This window comes from Belonocnema kinseyi, chromosome 5, assembly GCF_010883055.1.
Source record: "Belonocnema kinseyi isolate 2016_QV_RU_SX_M_011 chromosome 5, B_treatae_v1, whole genome shotgun sequence".
In the NCBI taxonomy this organism is placed as follows: Eukaryota; Metazoa; Arthropoda; class Insecta; order Hymenoptera; family Cynipidae; genus Belonocnema; species Belonocnema kinseyi.
The window spans coordinates 112004155-112021820 of NC_046661.1; the positions used below are offsets into that span (position 1 = coordinate 112004155).

Sequence of the window (17666 nt, forward strand, 5' to 3'; positions counted from 1 at the left end):
AACAAAGTAGTTTTCCTTTATACCAAATAGTTCATTTTTCCACCAGATTTGTAAAATTTGTGTCCACAAATTTGAATTTTGTACGAAACATTTGAATTTTCAACAAAAAAGTTAATTTAATACAAAAAGAAATTAATTTTCAAATTTTTCAGCAAATAGCTAAATTTTTAATCAAACTAAATTTTTTTATCACGGTAGAAAAAAAATTACAATCAAATTCTTAAATTTTCAAGTCAAAAAGTCCAATTTTCAACATATTGGTTGCATTTTCAACCAAAAGGATTAATTTTCTACAAAAAGGAAAGAAAAGAATTCTGAAAAAAGTACATGAATTTTCTACTAAAAATTATGAATTCGCCACCAAAAACGAAACGAATGTTTAAAAGAAATGGTTCATTATCTATAAAAGCAGATTGATTTTTAACCAAAAAAAAATGAAATTTCTACGAAAAAAAATTTCAATCCAAAAATATTACATTGCAAAAAGATTGATTTTTCAAAAAAAAAAAATACCTTTGTGGTATTGCCCCCCCCCCCCTCGCAAATAAATTACGTTATTTATGCACGGCCTCTTAGTGGCGATCGCAGCGCCACTTCTAAGTCCAGTATGTGAAATTCCGAAGGAAATAAGTTGTTTTTGAAATTTTAAATCAGCGTGACTGAGAAGAGGATAAAAAAAGGAGGGCCAGTATTTTTACAATAGAGAGTAAACGACGACCAATAATACGAATAACGTATCTAAAGTATAGTTACTGTAAAGACGGCGTCCTATTTTTCCCGGGACATTAGTGTAAAATGTAGTGAGAGAAACCGGTGTGTGATAATGTAAATGATCACTATTTTCGAAAGCAATTACTTGTAAAACTAGTCAGATGTCTGTGGCTTTCGACGATCGAAAAGCTATACATATTATATACTAAAGTATATAAATATATATTATTCAGCATACATTCATACTGGAGATAATAATTATTTTTTGAGCGAGTAATAACGCTTGATTGTCGAGGCGGCCTAGAATCAAAGCTGGGTGAAAAGATTTCGGAATATTTCTATTTCAATATTTTTTTTATTTGTTCTCTTTTTATAAAAGCGCCTTTAAATGTATAATTTAAAACGAAATTTTACCCAACTCTGGAGGAAAATTCTTAAAGCCTAAATGTCCGATCAGATAGGAAATTGGATTTTCATTCAAATAAGTGTTTTTTTTTTGTTTAGTCGCCAACTTTGGAAAATTGTACTTTTGATACGTATGAGAGTTTCAGAAATATTATTAAATGTAACGAATTAAGGTGCAAATAGAAAATAATCTTTTCTGTCTTTTGTGCCATTTAATAAATTGTTTAACTTTGACATTTTATACATTTGTTGTACATTGGATTTAAGTGGCACAAAAAAAGAATTGATATATATCTTTGGTTAAAGAGTGAAACTTGAACCATGAAACGCTTTATAAATGTAAACTTCGCTTTTCTTACTGCTTTTTGCGAAAACTGAATTTACATAACTTTCGCTTTTTGATTAATCATATCTTTCGCATTTTCACTGCGCAACTTCCTTTCTAAAGCGGCCGAAACTAAGTGAAATAGATGTACATTTATATACTGATATTATATTACATTTCTTTATATTATGAGTCTTGTGAGAATTTATGAAGGGCATAGTTAATTATCGGACAATAAAAAAAAAACGATGTCGTATGTTCAGTAACAGTATTGTTCATTTTGTCGAGGAAAAAAATTCCTAACTGGTAAAATAATAGTTTAGGTCCCTGTGATAGTATTTTTATTTATTTCAATACATTTTGTAAGTCTTCTTTGAAGTCGATTATTGTAAATTTCAATAAGCGGTTTCAAATTTTCGCCGGTTTTTAATTTCATGCAATTTCCAGATTTGGAAAGTTGAAATCGGATATTTTCTAAATTTTAAAATTACTTACGAATTCAGGGCAATTTTTAAAAATAGACTTTTCCAATGTCGATATTTTCTAATACAGATTTTCAAAGTTGGATTTTTTTTCTGGGACACTTCATTTTATATTGGGTAATTGAGTAATTGAGTTCTTTCCGAAATAAAAGCTTCAACATTTTATATTTTACAAATTTAAAGGCCTTTTGGCAATGGGAAGATTTTGAGGTTTCAAATTTGGAAAACGGAAATATTTGAAAATTGAGATATTTCAGCTTTTTCAAATTTATAAATCTTTTTCAATTTTGAAAGTTTAAATTTCAAATTCTTTCAAAAATGAGAATTTATAAACATATATAAAAAAAATATATAAATTTGGATTTTAGAAATATTTCGGGTAACTTCAAGTTTTGGACACTCGATTTAGAAATTATTTCATTTTTTTCTTTTAATTGAGTAGTGTGGATCCAAAAAAAATCTGTATTGAACATATATATTTTTTTAGAATTGTGAAGAGTTTAAAAGTTTCAACTTTTTATCAATTTTGGCTTTTTCCAAACTTGGAACGCAACTGAATTTCCATTGTTTTTTAACTGAGACGTGCTATAATTTTGAATATAAAAACCATGTTATTTCTCAATGTTGATCAAATTCATTTTACATTTTGAACAGTAAAATATTTTTAAACTCCTAAATTTGATTCTAAACTGAGTTAATTAATCTGACCTTTTGCTTTATTTCGAAAGGAAGTTCGTGGAAAATTCGTAACGAGAGCATCTCGGACTCTGGAAAAAAACATGTTTAGCGTTGCCGGCCTTCGGGCTAAAAGTCACGCCACTTTAGAGGAAAAGTAGCGCAATTGGTCTTTTTTCAACGTCGGTTCCTGATTGTAGGTCTAGTCGCCCGAAGTGAGACCCTTGCGATGAGAGTTTAACTTGGAAATATAACTACCTGTTTCTATTTATATCTCCACTCGAAACTTCCTTTGAAATCTCATTTCGTCCAAAAGAAAATTTATAATTATATTTCAAGCTCCCTTATATGTTTTTGTCTTCTTTTCTGATATAAAAACTTTTGTAATTCAACAAATGTACATATTATTTTATAACTGAAATACATTTTCAAATTTATTAGATATTTGGAAGAGGATAATTTATTAATAAAATTTGCTAAAATATAGCAAATATTTTTAGATAATTGACAAAGAATCGAAATTCTTGATTCAGCATTTTTTAGGAATTTTTTATATTGACAAGAATTGAGATTTGATAAAAATGAAAAAAAGGAATTTTTGGCCTTTGTTACTAATTAATAAAAATGATCAACCTAATATATAAGAATACTCGAAATTTTGTGAATTTTGTTAGTAAATTGACAAATATTTTTCTCCCTTCTTAGACATAAGCGACTCAATTGTTCGAATTCCAAGAAAAAAGAATGCAAAAAAATATATCTGAAATGACAACAGGATGTTTACTCACCTGGAAAACGTTGAAAACATGGAATTGTCAGAAGAATTTGTATATACCGGGAAATGTTAGGGATTTTTTGTGACTAAATTTTTTCGGTAGGGTGCTTATGTTTTTTTTTCATCTTAATCTGAAACTAAATGACTGTTCTTCCTTGGTAAAAAATTATTTCTTTGTTATGTATTGAAAATGTATCCTTTTTAGTTAAAAATTCACATTTTTCTTAAAAAACTCGCCCTTTGCCGTAGAAAATTAATCTTCTTGGTTGGCTTTTGTTTTTTCTGTCGACCGAAAAACTTTGTTGGTTGAAAATTGAACTATTGTTGAAAATTTTAATTTTTTTATTGAAAGCTACTGTTTTCAATTTAAAAGTTCACAATTCATCTTTTTTTTTTAAATCATTTTGTTTTTTGCTGAAAATTAATTTTGTATCAGAAACTTTAACCAATCCAGAGTAATATTCCTTTTTTTAAAATGGGAATTCATCTCAAATTTTTGTGCAAAATTTACTTTTTTTGTCATTGAAAATTCATGTTTTTGATGAAAACTTCATCTTTTTTGTTCGAAAATTAACCTACTATGAGAATTCATGTTGTTGATTGAGGATTTTTTGGAAATTCTTTTTATTTTTGGTTGAAAGTTAATATTTTTAACTGAAAATTGTATGCATATTCCGAATCGATTATTTAAAAAATGAGAAATACTATAATGGCTTCATACTATACTACCTGAAAAATTTGTAGATACCTGGAAAAAATCTGAAATTTTTCCCCAGGGTTTGAGTAGACATCCTGGGCTATTTTTGCACAATCTGAAAAATGTATCTTTTATGACAAGTTTTTCAACGTATCGTCGGAAAATTCAATTCTGAGAAAAATAATTACCATAAAAATTTGATTTTGCAGCTATGAATGTTCTAAAGGAGAACATCATTTTGCATACGAAAACATTATTTTTCTCAGCAGGTTTTTGCGTACATTTCGCGTCTGTATACTTGTATGATAAAGGACTGAGAATATTTACGTAGAGAGTAAGCTTTTTAAATGATAATCGATTTAAAAATAAGCGCAATGGGAAACAAGACATTTTTCTACCACCTGCGTGTTTGGTAAAACTGAAAAGTGCAGTGAATGTTTGAAGAAGAAAATTAATTAAATGAAATAATCAAATAATTGATTAATTCATTTAATTTATTGAATTAATGAAGTTGGGGTCGATTTTGTACCTTATATAAATTTTCAAGACAAACTTAAAACTGCACTTGATGTGAAAAGAAAAACTGTTCGACACAAATAATATGGAATTACAAAAAATGATAATCCTTTCGTTTTTTAAGTAATAATTTTATTTGTATTTACTTTTTTGAATTCCTACAAGTGATGTACATACTTCTACGAAAAATTCCTGTCCTTAAAATATATTTTTTAATTCGCCTTGGCTAAATATCGAGAGCTTTTTCTTTCACAGAAAACTCAATCATTCTAATTTATAAGAGTATTTGTTTAGAAATCCAAAAGTGTTTAATTTAAAAATAATTTCGATATTTAGTCAAAATCCAGCAGCAAAGCAGTCAGCGAATCAGTGATAAATCATTAGTCAAAAGATCTTTTTTCACAAGTGAAAGAAAATCGATTGTACACATTATAAAAGATAGAAATTAAAATTGTACGGGTTCGTTTACTTTGTGGGAATGTTTTAAATCTTTAAAAAAATAACTTAAAAAAAATTAAAGATTTTATTTTTGTAAATTTCTTTTTCGTGTCCGTACTGGTTATTACCATTCTGCTGTAAATTAAAAGACGCTGAAATTTGAATGTAATTATCTGTGATTTGTAATTTGTTTCAATAGATCTACGTCTGCAGAATATAATGTCTATTTTTATTTATATTATAAATTAAATTAAAATATTTCCCTTTTCTCAGTATCATCTCAGTGCTGATATTAAAAATATTTTTAATTTAGACGAAGCTTATAAGCTAGAATTAAAACTAAATTTGGCAGGAACATCTGGCTTTTATATAATAAAAGTAGTAGAAGAAAAGTGAAACTTGTGGAATCAAATTTCGGAAATATTTCGCTTTCGGAATGACCAGTTTGTAAAACTTTTCCGACTGCGTCCCGTGAGGGGACTTTTTTTATCGATGGCTTCTGTAACAGTTTGTACCAAATGGAGAAAATCGTCCTGCTGGTCCCTAGGGACGAAGCCTCCCAGCTTCGGGAATATCAAAACGCCCGCCATGAATAAAAGAGCCATACCGATGAAACTACTGACGGCTGCAAAAAGTGGATTTGTCATCTGCTTTTGCGATTCCATCACTTCGGGATCCTCGATTATACTGTCGGGCTAAAAAAAAGAATTTATTCATTCATTCATGGTATTGAATTTAAAATATCGAACCCTTTTAAAATAAATTTTTATTTACAATTTGGAATTATAAAAGGAATTTTTGAGTCTGTAAAAAGAAATGTACCGAATCACTTGCAATATCACGAATGTCGTATCACATGATATAATGCAATGCAAAATAAGTTTGATTTGAACTATATTTTTTTGTTTTTATCAATTTTAATTTTTAATTTTAATGTTTTATCTTAGAAAAAGACTGTAAGTATAAGTAGATTATGTAATGATTTGTTAAATTCATCTGTAGTTCCAGTATTATAAATTTAAAAATAATTGATTTGAGAAGATTGTTCTAAATCTGTCCAATATTAAACAATTTATCCATTTTTAAATTAAAAAAAAGAATGATTAAAATCGTGTAGTTCAACTTTTAACCAAGTAGTTGAGTTTTCAACAAAAAATGGATTAATTAAATTTTCAATAAAAAAAAAATTAATTTAAAACCTTAAAATATCGAATTCTCTTCCCGAGATTTTTAGATTTAAGTAACTAGTTTTCAGGAAAGCAGTTGATTTCTCGCCATTATAAAATGTTCGTCACTGTAAAATTCCCAACCATAGGGAAATTTGCGAATTAAAGAATTTATAAATAATAAAATAATTATGAAAATACTTTTATTTTATGAACATATTGATAATTTTATTTATTAGTTATTTATTAATAAAACCATTTTTTATTCTTTAGATTCGGGAATTTTATCATTCGAAAATGTTTCTGTAACGACAATTTTATAGAATCGTATTTATATACGATACTATAAAATTATGTTATATTCTATATAACATGTTAATTGGAACAATTAAAATATTGTAATTGTTCCAATTAACATGTTTTACATTTTTAAGTGAAAGTGTTAAATTATTAAATTAAAACAAGTAAAATAAAAATAATTTAACTTCTCATTTAGAAAATGTTTATTTTGAAAAAATTAAATCATTCCATTTAGAATGTTTCTAACTTAAAATTCCTTAAAATAATGTAATTTTGAACATTTAAAAATGTATTAATTGATTCTTCTATTTGAAGCATGAACAATAGGGTGGTCCAAAAATGAATGGCAAAATTTTTTTACATGCTAGAGGGCAATGATCCCCCCCCCCATTTTATTCCAAATCCGAAAAAGAAATTCCCTAATTTTTTATTTTTTTATTTTAACAGGTGCCGGTTTCGACTTGAAGTTTCCCATGTAAAATGCATGGGGAAAATCACTTTTGAGTTTTTAGAATAATTTTTTAGGGTTTGAAAAAATGTGACGGGAAAGTATGGAGGCCTATTGAGAATTATCCAACGAAGAATTTCATGTATCAAACATATCCGTTTTTTTAAAACAAATAATGTCAATTCTTCATGAAATCAACATTTTGAGCACTGTATACTAATACCTTCTCTGATGAGAATGTAAAAATGATTTATTTGTCATGAATAATTTTTGATAGTTCTGTTTTTGGTTTTAATCCTAAAAAAGTAGCCAGCAAAACTACGCATCCAATCAAAAGTGGTTAATAACGAATTTGTAGATCTTTTTTAAATGCACAATTTTTTCTCTCATATTTTACTATATTTTTCACAGATTGGCCGAAAAATGTACTTTTTGGATTTTTCATTATTTTGTATGCTGTCAAAATTTGAATTTTTGATTTTTCAAAAAATACCAAAAGATGTTATGATGATCTTGTAGGGCATTCAAAAAGCAACATTTTTCTTCTCTTGACTTTTGTTCATATCGTGCGTTATTTGGCATAAAATGTTCATTTTCGTGTGTTTTTTGGAATTTTTTAAATGCTATAACTTTGGTAGTTTTTGATTTGATGAAAAAAGTTATTAGGATAAATTGTTTGACCTTTTAAATACTATGAATAACCGTACAGAGAATTTTTGAACTTAAAAAAAAATTGTCTCAAAAATTTTCCAAATGTGCCCAAATTTTGAATTTTTATCCAAAATGCCTGGCTAACGAACCTGACCTTTAGTTTAGGACACTAAAAAGTGTAACAAAGGCCAATCTTAGAGATTTATTTTTCCAAAAGTTATCGTGTTCACATACAGACATGCAGACGGACACATTCGTAAAACCCGTTTTTCGGATTCAGGGGGTCTCAAAACCTCGACATTTGACTAAAACTGGGGGGGGGGGGGGGGGTCAAATTTTACACAAATCTATTACCTTCTCTGATGAGAATGTAAAAAGACAAGAATACAGTCTTCAAAAGGTCGATTTCCTGTAGAATTGACATTTTTGGGTTTAAGGGTAGTTTTCAGGTACTCGTGGGGGTGTGTTAGGGGTGTCAAATCCATATGTCTGACAGTTGAAATTCTTTGTTGGATAATTCTCTACAGGTCCCCATACTTTCCCGTCACATTTTTTCATACCCTAAAATATTATTCTAAAAACTAAAAAAAGCGATTTTTCCCCATGTATTTTACATGGGAAACTTCAAGTCAAAACCGGCACCTGTTAAAATAAAAAAATAAAAAATTAAGGTATTTCATTTTTCGGATTTGGAATAAAATGGGGGGGATCTTTGCCCTCTAGCATGCAAAAAAATTTTGCCATGCATTTTTGGACCACCCTATTGTACACATGTAAATTATTGAGCTTTTGAAGTCAAAATTTCGGAATGAAAAATGTTTTAAGCTTCAATCATAATTTTAAAATTCAAGAGTTCCATTTTGGGTGGTAGCTTTGTAGCTAGCTAAGCCCGAAAAGAACTGACTGATATTTCACCCGTTTTTATTCCTCCTCTGCCGTGATATTACCATTGACTGGTGCAGAAAATTCAATCACGTAAATTACCTTCGTCTTCAGATCTTGAAGGAAAATTTCAGGCTTTGTAGCACTGGCATGTTTTGAGTGGTGGCCCAGTGGGCACAAAATTTGGCGATTTCTTTATGAAATCGTTACGACAACTTTACGACATGGAGATCGGATGTCGTAAAGTTGTCGTAAATATGTCGTAACAATGTTGTAAAGCCGTTGCCAAATTTTTTGCCCACTGGGGGACGTATGGTGTATGGCGTATACCATATAAGTGCCGAATATGGTAATTCAACACTTAGAGCCGCATTATATGTATCTCTCTATGTACCCGTCAAATGCATACTTTGAGCATCTACTGCGAAAATGTTTTAAAATAAGGTGTATATTATGCCGTCTTGACAGGCAAAAGGACATCCTTTAGTTTCCGATCTCAATCGAACATCCTTGAGAAATATGTTGGATAGACACATCGATAGCTCTTGTCCACGAATAAAGCCCACGACTTTTTAGAACCAAAGATGTTAGTGTTGCTAGGCTATGTGTAGTGTCGCTTTTGAATCAAATGTGAGATGAAGCTCCCTCTGCGACACGCTTAGGAAACGCCGCAAGCATTGGCGACTTAATGTTGATTTACGAGTCGCATAAGAGAATTATACGATCAAACGAACGTACCTTTGTGAAGTTCGATCGTAATTATACGATGTGTCTCGTCCGAATAGATCACTTTTAGTAGCGCCAGCTGCTCCGTTATGACCACAAATTTTAAGGATAAAAAATTTAAGAAATTCATAGTCTACCGCCATACGGAGGTTCCGTCCACTACCATGTCCCGATCTTCATTAATTTTAAAGACGAAATATCGCCGGAATCGAATAGATCATGTATGGGAAAATGCAACCCAAAAAGAAAAGGGGACAGGGAGGGAGTGATCTATTCGGACGACACACATCGTATAATCGATTTTTTTGATAATTCGAAAGTATAGTCTTTTAAGAATATACTGTTAAATTTTTGAAAGGATATTTACAATACTTTCGTTTCTACAGGAGTTTTATCGGATAGAGACCATTCCGCCGGCTACGTCAATGGATGCATTGTTCGTAGCGCGACTGCTGTTCTGGTCCTTATCTGAAATATGACCTTTTGTATATATAGTATCATTTTAATGTTAACTCCATGCATTTTGCATATATTTATTTTAAAAATGAACTTAAGTTAGAGTAATAGCATGGAAATTAGAGATGTATACGTGTATAACCCTTATCAGTGAGAGAAACGTTCATATTTTTTTGACCTGGGATGATCAGTAGAACTTTTCGTATCCACTACGCAACATCGAACTGTTAATTAAAAAATGGATAGAAAAGAAGGGAGGAATACGACTTATAAACGACTATATTCTAAAGGGAATAAAAGATCTTTTAGGGGTAATCAGTATTCTTCTGAAAATACAACAGATTTTACAATAACATCGGCGAAAAAATTAAAAAACAGTGAGCAATTGGAAGTGAACGTCAATCCTACTTTCAGTTATTGTATCATTGAATTCAGTGCAATATTCTTGGCATTGCAACAGTTATTGAAGTGCAAAGATTGTGATAGTACAGTGACTTTCAGCAAACACGGACAAGGTGGTTTAGGTTTCAAACTTTCTGTAAAGTAATATTGACACTCATATTTCTGCCTGTACTTTCAATGAAGGGTTTGCCGCTGTATTGAAAATTATGGAGGTCATCCTAGTGGGCACAACATCTGGCAACGCCCTCACGACGTCGTTACGACATCTTTACGACAACTTCACGACATCCTATGTCCATGTCGTAAAGGCGTCTTCACGATATCGTTAATAAGTCGTATTATCTGACGATGTCTTTACGATATCGCAAAGACAGCGAATTGACATGGACATAGGGTGTCGTAAAGTTGTCGTAAAAATGTCGCAACGATGTCGTAAAGACGTCGCCAAATTTTTTTGCCCACTGGGATGGGCATCACCGTCGGCCCACAAGCAGAGCAACTCGCGCGAGACCGTGACGCACGGCGAGTGTACACAGCCAACCGTCGAAGCACTGAGCCTTCAAAAGAAGCTCGAACAGCATGGAAAAATCGGAGGAGCATGGTGTGGTATAAAAAAAAACTATTCAACCGAATCGTCTGAAATTTTAATGTTATTCACAACATCAATAGCTATCGTCGGTACTAGAATTATATTTTTATTGCAATTATTTTATATTTTTTAAATTAAAAAACTGGGAAGAAAAACTCGATTTTTAGAATTTCAATTTTAAAAACGCGCCATTTTGTCAATTTTCATTCTTTTTCTTTGTTTCTAGTAACGACAATAGATGTACTCATACTGATTAATAATTTGTTTGGTTTTTATTTTTCAGATGAATAGAAGAACCAAAATCGATCACACCGTCCAAGTCCAATTGTTTGGAAGGGTCAACTTCAGCGCCATTTTTAAAATAATGAAATTTTATTTCGAAACATTTTTTTTGTACATAAAACATGTTAAATAATAACCCTGAAAAGTTTGAATATCGTTTTTCATTTTTTGTGTGAAAAAAAATTCCTCAAAATACCTTGAATTTGCGAGTTCTAGACCACCTGGACCCCCTATGGTAAGTTCGTTTGATCGTATAACTATACTTCAGTGTCTCGTCCTCAAGATCACTTGTAGTTGTTTAAAGTTTTAATGGTGATATTTCGGTTACTTTGTTGGAAAATAACACAACAAACAAACATTTTTTATTACAAAAACACTAAACGGTGCGTTTATTGGTAAGCCCTGAGACATTACGATCTTTAGAATTAAACATATGAAATAGAACGCAGAAAAAAACTGATCACAATCGTAAAACTATGGGAAAGCAAAATATAAAATTAAGTTTCTTAGCATAATAAGAATCATATCGCCTTCAGCTCAACATCTTTTGAGCAAAATTTCTTTTCTCTAAAACTGGGCGATTATAGAATAAGGCAAAGACTTTTGACGAGTCGGACCAATACGTGTGTCTTTCGAACGACATCGAGAGAAAACGCCGTTACGTAAAGCCGCAGATGTGGCGGCATGTTTAATGCTGTAAAACGTGAAAACTTTGGTGTCTATCCCGCTTTTCAAGTGGATCGTCCTTATCCACCTCCTCAAAGTCTGGACAGTGCTGGGCTCATTAGGCTTTCTCAAGGAGATTAATATTTGATCTGTATCATCGGCACTTATTTTGGACGTTCTCTCGATGTGGTTCAAAAGCGTCGAAGCAACGCACTGAACTGGTTGGTCCTTGAAAAAAGGTAGAGTCAATAGGGGCTGTTTTCTGTTGACGCCTGAAGTTTTGACTCGTCAGCTATTTTAATGTGAATAGAATCCTCTTGTTGTACAATGTTCCTCAACTTCATCAACGTCATCGTTTGTTGTCTTTGAGCTGTTGCAAGGGCCAATAATGTGACCAGCTTGAATGAAAGATCTTTGAGCGGAATTTTGTTATTAGGATAAAGAAATTTTAAGTAGGTAAGTACTGAGGTTGGGTCCCATGTAAAATCATATTGTGGACTCTGAGGCTTTAAAGAGGACGCGCCCTTGCAAAGTATTTTAATAAGGCGAAATTTTCTTCTGGCAGAATTCCCACCACAGCTTAACTGACCTCGCGTACTGCTTCAGAGTCGTGGGACCAAGAGACTACAAGATAACCCACAAGTATGGAGTGGAAATACCCTCTACTGCAAAGTTGTATGCTTGCCCGATAGTTTGGATACAACCAGGGTAAGGCTTTTCCACAGGGGACGGAATTCTCGAAAAGGAGAAGAGAGCAATGTTTTATTTGGCCCTAAAATAATTGATTCTAATGTTCGCAATTGGTTAAACAAGGGGAACCAACGTTGAGAAGCCCAAAAAGAGAAAACTACGATCCCTTCTGATTTGTCAACCTTTATCTTTTTTAAAGTTCTCAGGGCTAACGTAAATGGAGGAAAAGCATAAAAGTTTTCATTTTCCCGAGAGCGTGTAACCGCGTTGACACTCTCAGCTTCTGGATATGGAAACCATGAAATGAAACGAGAATATTTTGCATTAATATTAGAGGCAAAAAGGTCATTACCGAACGCTCCAAAAAAAACTGTTGATTTTCCTGAAGGTGCCTGGGGAAAGAGTCCACTCTGTTTCCTGTGAGATAATCCTCGATTCTCTATCAACTGCAACATTGTCGGTCGATCTTATGTATAACGCTGAAATCCGTAAATTTCGTTGCTCGCAACACTTCCAAATCTTCTTAGCCAGGTTAGCAAGCCTAGCGAACTGAATTCCGCCCATCTTATTGATATAGCTCAAGGCTGTCGTATTGTCGACTCTTAACAAGATTTCACACAACCTAGAATTCGCTGCAACACATTTTAGAGCGTTGAATGCAGCTGTAAGCTCTACAAAATTAATGCTTTCACCTATTTGATCAATCTTCCTTCAGAAAAGGCACCCCAGCCTGTCTTGGAAGCATCTGAAAAAATCCCGAAAGAATATTTTCCGTCTCTGATTGGGTTACAGCTTGTGCCCACTGGGTTTCTCCGACGCTTTGTCTGCTCTCAATCTGTTGCCGAAATCTTTACCCAGGAGGAAGGTGTCCGAGACGCTTTCCTCTATTACAGTCTTCGCTACATCAGACATATTGCTGCCTTGTGTCACGAAATATTTTCTGGTTTTTGATGCACAAAAGCAGGCGTCAGCGCATAAACGTCCTGTGTTTCGAACTAAATTGATCACGCGACGGACGTTCAAGATCAAGACGCCAGCCTTGTTTTTCTTTCTTGAAATTAGCTCTGAAAAGGCCAGACCAATGGCGCTCGAAATTGACGCAATCTGTTCTTGGCTAATTTTTTTGGTACTTGTCTTTCCTTATTGAGGAAGTTCCCAAAATTGCCCGGATTTCTGGATTCAAAATTAATGCCGAGAGCAAAGGACAATTAGATGGCGTTAAGTACTTCTTGAAAAGTTCTTCTTTTGTCCCTTTTGACAGCCCTTTCTGCACAATGATTGGCCATTATTTCGCTAAAAACGAATGCAAAGGTGGACCTTCCACCTTTTGGTCCGGAACATGGTCTAACAGGTCTATGATTTCGGGGTCAACAAGATCGTCTTTACTCTTTTCAGGCGCGGAAGGGAATTGTTCTATTATTTCTGGGAACTTATGTGTTTGGGAAGCTTCTTTTGAGGTAGAATGTTCAGCGGCACGTTTTCTGACTCTCGGTGAGCGAGATCGAGATCTTTCGGAACTCGAATAATCGGGTGTCGAAGCTCCCAGTGGGCACAAAATTTGGTGACATCGTTACGACATAGTTACGACAACTTTACGACATCCTATGTCAATGTTGTTAAGGTGTCTTTACGATATCGTAAATAAGTCGTATGATTTGACGATATCTTTACGATATCGTAAAGGCACCGAAACGACATGGACAAAGGATGTCGTAACGATGTCGTAAATACGTCGACAAATGTTGTGCCCACTGGGCTCTAGGGTATCGCTCTTGCCGTCTGTTTTCTCGCTTTTTAAGATCACGATTTGAAATTCCTCTCGGGCTACGCTCTGCGTGTCTGGTGGATCTTGAAAATCTTGATTGAGCAGATGTAAGACTCCGCTCACGACGATGATGACGCTCCGGCGAATACTGACCTTAGTGATGTTCTCTTCCCCTCGAGGTCCCTTGATATTCCGGAGAAAAATCACGCCTCCACCTACTATTGTGAGAATTTCCCTTCATTGAACCGGAAATTGAACCTGAGCGACGCGATTCCGAACTTCTATGACGCTACACGAACATTTTGAGGCTAATTTCGGTACGCGCGTATTGTTCTTGTAGAACTTGCATTTAAGCAAGTAACTGAGTTTTTGTCGGTGAACTCGGTTGTTCAACAACCTTTTGGGGTGGCGAGTCGGCTATTCTTGAGAAATCGCGAACACAAATTAATAAAAGTTTTAGAAAAAATGATAACGTGTTCTGATCATAACCGCACAACAAAAACGAATGAAGATCGGGACATGGTAATGGATGGAGCCTCCGAATGGCGGTAAACTATGAATTTCTTAAATTTTTTATCCTTTAAAATTTGTTGTCATAACCGAGCAGCTAGCGCTACAACAAGTGATCTTGAAGAAGAGACACTGAAGTATAATCTCTGTTATTAAAACTGACCAGGCTGTAACAAGAACCGTTCTTCGATGAAGACACTCTAAGCTCAGAAAACTTCTACCCCTTTATCTCCAGGGATGTATATTCGAGTTAGTGAAGATCTAGGATGATGACTTCGATGGATTCCCAGCGGGGGAAAAAATTAAGGATGTCCTAAGACGTCTTCGGGACACCCCTAAAATATGGGTTTGGGTTGTTATCGTGACGCGTGTGCTTCCGTCAAGCTTCTTCAACTCATGGACGTTCCATTTTACTCCACTAAACGTGTAGATAATTAGTAAGTTCACATTTTTCTGAGAATTTTGTGATACCTTTTTTCAAGGACCGTTCTTAGCATCAGCACATCTTGAGTTTCCGCTTACGGTATTCCTAGTTAAAGATCCTGATCGTCACGCGATGATGTATTTTATAGTCTTCCTTAGTGTAAATGGACGCAGACAGACTTGTCCAGTCCAAAGTTAATGCCAATTCCTTTAGAGTACCTATTTACCGTCGCCACAATGATTTCAAGGGGATCTCTTGAAGAGGCAAAGAGTTTAAGGTAGTCCATGTATAAAAGGTAGTTGACCTTAAATTCTCTTCTGTTCGGTGGGCCACATATAGGTATGCAGAGCGTTTACTTCGGAGCACAATAGATAGAGGCAAGAGGGAGATGCAGAAAAGTATCGGGCTTAGAGAGTCTACTTGGAAGATCCCTCTTTCATATGCGACATAGCTGGTAGTCACTTTTCTTTTGTCAGATATTATGACACATCTTGTCCGCCGCAAGAGCGTAAGCTCTTTCATTTATCTCACGATTTTTGAATGCACCTCCAGGCACTCAAGTAGCTTGATAAGGAGCCATCCATATACGACGTGGACACTTTAGGGGGGGAGGAGGGTATGGCAAAATTCCACGCTTGTCCACGAGGGGGACGGGGGGGGGTCTAGCTAGAATCCACGTGGACACACATTTCCCTAAATCTGTGGAAAATATACTGAAATGAGACAAGGTATACTCTAGGTATACTCCAATTTTTATATTGTGCTCACGCACAATATAATTTTTATTTTTATTTATATTTTTTTCACGACTTTTTCTTCCAAATTCAAATCATGCTCACGTTCCTAACCTAATTCGAATTTTTTTAGGCAATTCATCGCTCCTTTTGGACTTTTTATAGTCCAGGAGTTCGCGAAAATTATATGGACGTCATTTTAGTACTCACTAAAATTTCAGATTCTTTTGTTTTCATAGTCATCAGTTTGAAATTCGTTGACTGACTAACAGCTGTTGGTGTATTTTGCAACAATTTATCGTTAAACTCGTCAAAAATTCCAGTGAAAGAATGTCAAATTAATACTCTTGAAACCCACTGGGAATGATTGTTTAGATGCTGAAAACTAACAATAAGTATGGCTGGCAGCTCCTGAGTGGTGCCAGTGTTAACTTGTAGACTATCAAACATGTAAAAAATTCGAGTGAAAAAACGTCATTTTAGTATTCTTCAAACCCACGGGGAATGATTATTTGGATGCTAAAAACTAACAATAAGTTTGACTAGCAGATCCTGATTGGTGCCAAAGTTAACTGGGAAACTGTCAAACATGTCAAAAATTCGAGTGAAAAAACGTAATTTTTGTACTCTTGAAACCCATTGGGGATGACTGTTTTGGTGCAAACAACTAACAAAGAATTTGACTGGCAGCTCCTGAGTGGTGCCAAAGTTAACTGGCAGACTGTTTTGGTGCAAACAACTAACAAAGAATTTGACTGGCAGCTCCTGAGTTGTGCTAAAGTTAACTGGGAAACTGTGAAACATGTCAAAAATTCGGGTGAAAAAACGTCATTTTAGTACTCTTCAAACCCATTGGGGATGACTGTTTTGGTGCAAACAACTAACAAAGAATTTGACTGGCAGCTCCTGAGTAGTGCCAAAGTTAACTGGCAGACTGTTTTGGTGCAAACAACTAACAAAGAATTTGACTGGCAGCTCCTGAGTGGTGCCAAAGTTAACTGGCAGACTGTTTTGGTGCAAACAACTAACAAAGAATTTGACTGGCAGCTCCTGAGTTGTGCTAAAGTTAACTAGGAAACTGTCAAACATGTCAAAAATTCGGGTGAAAAAACGTCATTTTAGTACTCTTCAAACCCATTGAGAATGATTGTTTTGGTGCAAACAACTAACAAAGAATTTGACTGGCAGCTCCTGAGTAGTGTCAAAGTTGATTGACATTTTAATCAGCAACCGGATGAAAGCTTTGTCCTTTTTATTAACTAAAATTTTAATCTATAGGATACTTCTATAAAAATAATATGTATATAAAAAAGAAACTACGAAAATCTCACTTTTTATGCAAATTCACAGCTCGCAACAATGGGTTTCAAAAGTACTAAAATCATGTTTCTTGACTTGAATTTGTGGCATGTTTGACAGCCTGCCAGTCAATTTTGGCACCACTCAGGAGCTGCCAGTCAAACTTCTTGATAGTTGTTTGCACCTAAAAAAATCATCCCCAATGGGTTTCAAGAGTACTAAAAAATTACGTTTTTTCACTCGAATTTTTGACATGTTTCACAGTCTGTTAGTTAACTTTGGCACCACTAAGGAGCTGCCAGTAAAACTTATTGTTAGTTTTTAACATCCAAACAATCATTCCCAGTGGGTTTGAATAGTACTAAAATGACGTTTTTTCATTCGAATTTCCGACCAGTTTAACGATAAATTATTGCAAAATGCACCAACAGCTGTTAGCCAATCAACAAGTTTCGAACTGTTGACATATGAAAACAAAAGAATCTGAAATTTTAGTGAGTACTCAAATGACGTCCATGGAATTGTCGCGACCTCCCGGACATTTTGAAGATTAATAATACGAGGGTGGATTGATAAGTTTCCGGCCTGACCAAGAGATGGCGCCACTAGGCCTACCTTGAGGTGGCGTTCTATAGTACCATCCTTAGATAGC

The 17666-nt window shown here is 34.0% G+C and overlaps 1 protein-coding gene across 1 annotated transcript in view; it reads right to left on the minus strand.

The window, feature by feature from the left end:
* Positions 1-4701: 4701 nt before the first annotated feature.
* Positions 4702-17666, minus strand: part of LOC117173326 — a 28435-nt gene continuing 15470 nt past the window's right edge. The window contains exon 4 of the mRNA XM_033361817.1: positions 4702-5719. Within this exon, the coding sequence (XP_033217708.1) occupies positions 5432-5719 (288 nt within the window). The 3' untranslated portion in view covers positions 4702-5431. The remainder of the gene's footprint in view (positions 5720-17666) is intronic.